Source organism: Plasmopara halstedii, assembly GCF_900000015.1.
Source record: "Plasmopara halstedii genome assembly, contig: Scaffold_54, whole genome shotgun sequence".
Classification (NCBI taxonomy): Eukaryota; Oomycota; class Peronosporomycetes; order Peronosporales; family Peronosporaceae; genus Plasmopara; species Plasmopara halstedii.
Genome location: NW_020186975.1, coordinates 300,266 through 307,085, shown reverse-complemented (window position 1 = coordinate 307,085; position 6,820 = coordinate 300,266). Strand labels below are relative to the sequence as shown.

At 46.9% G+C, this 6,820-nt stretch overlaps 1 protein-coding gene across 1 annotated transcript; it reads right to left on the bottom strand.

The window, feature by feature from the left end:
• Positions 1-4,468: 4,468 nt before the first annotated feature.
• PHALS_11413 (uncharacterized protein) lies at positions 4,469-4,759 on the bottom strand (the record flags this gene model as incomplete). Its single annotated transcript, XM_024725270.1, has 2 exons — positions 4,469-4,506; positions 4,588-4,759. The coding sequence occupies 2 exons, from the start codon at positions 4,757-4,759 to the stop codon at positions 4,469-4,471; spliced, it is 210 nt and encodes a 69-aa protein (XP_024571905.1).
• Positions 4,760-6,820: the final 2,061 nt, after the last annotated feature.

The following is a 6,820-nucleotide window of genomic DNA, read 5'->3' as shown; positions in this document are numbered from 1 at the left end:
GAAGCCCGACCTTCTTATGAAGACTGTTCGTGTGGATTAGATGCGGGCAAAAGTGCCATTCAATATGTAAATTGAGTAAGGAATACACGTCTATTCAACAATTTTACAGCTTTGCAAGTAAGCTTCAGGAAGCAGACGGCCGAGCAGAGCGTCATGAAATGTTTGAATTTGCGGGATAAAAGCACGATGCGGACGTTGTGGTGGTAGTTCTACCTTCTTTTTCTACTGTATACAGCCTCGCTCATTTTTCGAGACAAATTAGTGGATACTGATTACTTCTTGAACTGCATCAATTTTTGTCTTCTCTCGCTGGAGGGAAGTGCGCAACGCTGAACAGTCCTGCCATTTCGCTAGAGGAGATGAAAACCAAAGATGCACCAGAATCTACGACGCCAGAGCAATCGTATTAAAAAGAAGGTTGGGTTGCCATTGGATTTCAAAAGTGAAGGCATTTATTAGATTGAATAAGAGCTGTGGTGTACTCGCCGGCTCATTATCAAATTCGCGTGAATGAGGATCATTCCTTGCTCACCGAGCAATGTCTGTAGAGGGAGACTTTTCCGCGATCAGATCACGTAAACTTTAATGGTCGTTGCATACGTGGGCATTATAAGTCGTTGCATCACGTGGGCTGAGAGTATCGACGTGCGTTCAATTTAGATGAGGCAGATTTGAATGCGCTCTCTGAGCTGCGCAATCATCCTGCGTGGCTTGGGGGTATTAAAGGACTTGTATTCACTCTAGCAGAGAGTGGTTAAGCATTAGGGATAGAAAGGCACGTTTGTTTATGCTAAACATAGCGATACGAATATAAAAATTAGATTATGTTATGGCTTTGACAAGTCCACGTAGACCAGAGATTATCTTCACATTTTCTTTGAGGTTTAAGAGTATCGCACTCCACGTTTTGCTATAATCCTTAATAGTACAAAGTGGCATGGTCGCAATTTAGGCTAATATCACAGATATGGCATCTGTAGTTTGGATAGCAGCAAAAACCTTTTTCCACAACACTAATCATGTGTGCTCGTTTGCATCCTAAATCGGCATGTCACTCATAAACCTCCTGGTTTTCAGCCATTGCGTCGCACACTTGGCGCACGACTCACTAAATCATAGTGTCTCATTTTGCCGCGAAGTGCAGCCAGACTGATTCCGGCAAATTGAATTGTAACGACAACCTCCCCCTGGAGCCACTACCGTGTGAAAGAAATCTGTTGGTAAAAAGATTATAAAACATGTAAGAGTCTGTGCGACATGCACTGCGTTCTCAATCGTAAACAATTAACGAGAGAACTCGTTGAAGTATCATAATATCTCGGAGCAAATTCTTCAGAGAACATTTACCACGCGGCTCACGTATTCTGCTTGACAATTGGTCTGCAGATGGTCGGTGGTTACATTCATAATCTATTGCTTACTAATTAAACAAAGTTTGCTATCGCTTCGCGGCAAAACGTAAATTCTCGATCAGATCCAATGGCTATCTGCCAGTCATGGTGACGAACTTTTGTTGACAACCATATTCATCGGTTACGGTGTTGTTGTCAGCAGCGAGATAAGCCATTTTCTCTGGCAGACCACAAGATCGGAGTGCCAGTATTTCCGAACACGGGATTTTGAAGAACAAAACAATAGTTCATAATTATTGATTGCCTACTTCTCCACAAAAGCGGAAGGACGGGCGAAGACACGCGTCCTGTTGACACCTCTCACACGTGCACACAAGTTCTAAGATCCCCTCATGCATATTAGGCCACCAATACAAAGTATTCAGAGACAATTACGTCTCCTCTCTACTGAGGTCACAGCTTAAAAAAGGTGTGTGCCGTGCCTCGACTAGTATTCGGTACTTAAGATGCTTATCGTGAGTTTTCACTGTACGTTGAGTCAGTGCTATGATACAGCAAGCCTTTGGATTAGGTCTATCGAAGCAAACGTGCGTCCGAAGCCTTCGGTAAAGTGGCATCTGACTTCTCAAACCATTGCTGCTCAAACTTTGGGCACTGAAACACATGTTGCGTTCGACCCGAAAGCTGTACGATTCGCTTCATAAAACAATGAGGTCATAGTCGCGAAATGCGTTAGTTCACAGTTGGGGTGACGAAGATTCGCATTCGCCATCAAATGAAGCATGTATGACTCATACCTTTCGCAGCGGGGCTGCCCTGGCTCTTTCGCTTAGAGGAAGCTTTATTAAGGTCGATGACTTTCGTTCTATACTTAAAACCATTTCGAGTGTAGCGGATCGCAATCCACTTACTCCAAGAGTAACCACAACCTTATCTTAAGGCTAGTTAGCTCTTTTTGATTAGGTTTTATTATTTAATTAGGAAAACCAAACTAACATGCGTAATTGCTGGCAGTCCCCGCCACGAAGTGGCTTTATGTTGAGGTGTAGCCACACCATTGTGTGGTCTTCTCTGGTCGTATAATAACCACTCGGCTAAGTCGCTTGCCTTCAAGGCACCACCGAGCTCTTCGAAGGACATCTCGTCCAGCTTAAAAAATGCATCCGCCGCAAAAATAGGCTCGAGGGTGACGTCGCCATATTCCTTCCCCGTCCAACCGTTGTCATGAATGTATCGGTAGCCACATCCTTGGTCAACGCCCGGCGTCTTGCAGCTAGCATACGGCGTTTTCATCGGCTGTCTACAGAAGCTGTTCGTCTCGGCGAGACCGGTGGAAATACGTACTCAGCGTCGTCCAGTGTTATCCCCCACCGGAAACGTGATATTACTAACAACATCCGACGACGAGCAGCTATTTCCGCAGTCTTTGTCCAGTAGATAACGTATTACTCCACGCACGTCTACTGGCGGTGGCATCATAGACTCAAATGAAGCAGACATTCTCTGCTGCAGGTGCTCTAGCAGCGCGTTCATGTATTTTGAAAACGCCTCTAGACGCGCACTGATTGCCTCGGGGCCTTGCGCAGCGAAGTATTGCACGCCCTCAGGTCCCAGCAAGGAAATTAGATTTTTAAGCCCATCTTGCATGCCCTGGTGCAAAGAGGAAAATTGTTCCATCCTCATCGAGGATCAGTCTAAACGACTCAGGTGTATATCGACTACAAGTGCTACCAAGCTCAGCGGCGCTGCCGTAGCTTTGCGCTTTGAGGAGGCGTATGTTAGGTCACCAACTTCTTGTTCTTTAGTCAGAACAAGTACGAAGTAGTAGTTAGCGGATCGCAATCCGCTTACTCCAAGAGTAATTATTGCCTTAATTTAAGGCTAACTTCCTCTTTCTTTTAAATCCATAACTGAATTTATTTATTTTAACTGTGGCAAAGCCGCCTAGTTTTAAATGCATAGATTTTCCTGAATATGTACAGTAAAATCTAAATGCATGTATAACTACTGGCTAGTCAGCCCGTCCCGTATTCTTGTTTGGGTGTGGTCACACCAAGCCCATTTGGTGTGACACACACCCTCGTTACACAGGGCATCCAGGGTATGTGTAACCCCGTTACACATACACTCTTATCAAGTTCCATTGATATCTCATGCATGTTTACCGAGACGCTGTCAACCCCCGCACAGTAAATTCTGGAGTGGGGCAACCGGGGTTGACCTTCTAAAGCAGGGACCTTTTAGACTAGACAGTGTCAAAATGAGAGGCTAAAAGGTGTATCATCGCGAGTGGTATCATCAAATTCCATTGACGTCACTATCGCGTGCTTTTCGAGTTGTTTAAGGTCTCATTAGCTAGATCCTTCTGCATTTCTGGCAAGAATTTGTTCTGTTTGAGGCCGATGGTGAATCAATTGAGCCTCGTCCACCGCGTTTGCTTCTAATAACTGGCGCAACGGTCTTCGGTCACGGCGATCGGCTTAGGACGAAACCATTCATTCCGAGCTTGAGCGCGTGTGGTGAAGGCCGGGGTCGACTCAGAAACTATTGGATCGACTGAGCGCCACGAGGCCTAGCCGAGTAGAGTAAACCACCCAGCACAAATATTCGCAGGCGTTACCGCCCACAGTCAAGCCATCGGGACGTGTCGACGTATTGAATTAGATGTGAGTAATTTCAGACGTCTTCCAACGTTTTGAAGCTCGGCTCGTGAATATATTACACAATGACCTACAACTGCCAACTAGAAACGCGTCGAAGGGTTCTCTGGTGACTTGATCGTTGCGCATACCCAACACGTCGATATAGAACGCATCTGCGAGCGGTCTGAGCGATTCGATCAATGGTGTACTGCCTAATATTGGCACCGCTGATCTGCCGAAGGTCTCTTATTATCTTCGGACCTCGAGTACTGGGCCACTGAGCCTTAAGGCTGCTGGTGAGTGATGTTTCCGGGGTCAGTAATTGCTCGAGCCACGTCCTGTCTTTTACGGCCGCGAGGCCGAAAATCGACGTCTATCGCGGAACTTTGAACAGAGATGATAATAATCGGGTGTAACAGCTGTACGGTGCGTCTGGATTGGTTTTTGGCTGAGCGGCTGTTGACGCGGCAAAAATCATAGCGGAGCCTCGCTCCCCTTCAACGTCCTTACGCCTGCAACTATAGAAATCGGTAGCAGAAATTGTAACCTGTAACACAATCAAATCTGCGGCTCAGTAGAAAGGCTGGCGCTACCGCGGCGGCCTCTTTTGTTGCCTTTATTAGGGCCCAGATATTGAGTTCTAGATAGATCCGCTACAGACTCGTCGCGGCCTGCTTCGGCCAGGTGAAGATAGCCCGCGCAGAACGAAGATATAGGAATCGCAGGCGTCGCCGCATCTTCCTGAGGTCGCCAAACAAAGATCATCTTATAAGAGGGACCGTTGATAGTTGCACCGCTTTGGTGGGGTGAACCTCAGACGCAAATAAGAGTATATGTTGAGGTGGTGTGCACAATAACGACAATTGATGAGACTCACATTGTACTTAAGGTAAATGAAGTACAGGAATCTTGGTAACTTCGAAAGTTACGAAATCTAAAAAAGCGGGGTTCGAGTTATGCGTAGCGCAGTATTTCTATAAGAACTAGTGAGTTGCTTAGAGCAAACTCACAGCGTCTATATGTGATGGACTCTCGGCTCGAGTGCTGATATGAGCGCAAAATCCAACCTTTGGGCGCTTGTCAAAGTGTAAGGCAAACATTGGCAAAACAAGCTAACGGGTCGCGCGATAGACCAGCTGTGTGTCAAGCGGGTTTGAAATGTGATACGGCAAGCCTTACGATAAAATTGTAAAATAAATGCGCTTCTGAACGCATCGATAGAGCAACAACCGAGCACGTTAATTTCTTACTCTTCAAACTTCTTGACACTACAGCAGATTTTGCTTCTGACTCGCCAGCTATGACATCTGACAATTTATGCAGCGGGGCTCCCGCAGCTCTTTGCTTAGAGGAAGCTAGCCAAGTCATCGACCTAACGTCCTTTACAAGAACCAGTACGTGTGTAGCGGATCACAATCGACTATCTCCAAGAGCACTTAAACCAATGTTAAGACTCATTTACGTTCAAGACTGAAACTGTATTTAATTGTTTTTGTTGCGGCAGTGCCGCCATTATGAAAAACCTTAGGCTCTCCTAATTAATATAGTCATACCTAATTAGTATAGTAAAGCCGAATTAATATGAATTACTACTGGCAATTCTGTCACTTAGTGAGCTTCTTGTTACGGTGTAGCCACACCATTGTGTGATTACACCAACTTGTTTAATCCACACCTATGTACGGTCACACCATCTTGTTGTGACCCGACCTTTCATACAAGAGTACGTGTAAGCCCGTTACAGGGTTTGTGCGCTACTACCAGGACGGTAGGGCCATTAAAGTTCGCAATACATTAGTTGACTGTGGTTTTTAAAGAGTTTAGATATCCAGTATGCCAATATTACTGAATTTTCGAATAGAGAATCTCCCGTTCTAGGTAGGAGAGGTCGAGTTGGCCATCGCATCCGCCATGCTCCAGACCGAGCAACAGCGCGTGACACTAACCATCTTAAAGCTCGGTGTTCGAGCGCGAGAATGGGCACTGACGTGCGGCAGTTCGGTCGAAGCTGCCTTTCCCTTCTGGGCGGGGCTGAAATTGCAGCTCTCACGAGTGTTCTCGCCGCCTAATCAGGCATATCTTGTGCGATCGCGTTTCCTTGCCGCCTAATCAGGCATATCTCGTGCGATCGCGTTTTCTTGCCGCTTGACAGGGCAACAAGGAATTGGTGGACTTTATTAAAGGAATGCGCACTCTCATTGCCGGGACGACAGCAGATCCCCTCCTGGAGGCAGTGACTGTCTTTATGTAAGGCCTCCGCACTGGCGTGGCCAGAATGGAAGTCTCCAGTGTGCATTCATCTTCATTTGAAGAAGCGGTGAATGTGGCATTGAATGCCAAATTCAATTTCAAGTCGGCACGACTTGGTTGGAATGCACACTCCAACAGCTCGTCGAGCGGTTTTGGGCCCATGGATCTCAGCTATGCTGAGGACGAGGGAACAGAACTCCGAGCTACCGAGCAGCACACAACTATACGACGGTGTTTTGTCTGTGGAGACACCCGTCACCTTCGGAACGGTTGCCCCCTGCGCAAGGCGCGTCAGGGTTCTTCGAGCCACCGTCCCAATGCCTACCACTCTGGTTCGTCGCTGGGAAAAGACACCACCCAGTAGGTGCGGGGCAACCTGCTGGGGAAGAACTGAATTCTGTTGAGCCTCAGGGAGGAAAAGGTCAACAGGGCCCAGCCCAAAAGATCTCCTTGATCTTGAACACGGAACGTGTATGCAAGCGGGGCTTGCTGGTCGTGGAGACGACCGCAAAAGCCATCGAGATGCCATGGAAGATCCTCACTAATTTCGGAGCGTCGGGCAATTATGCTCGACGT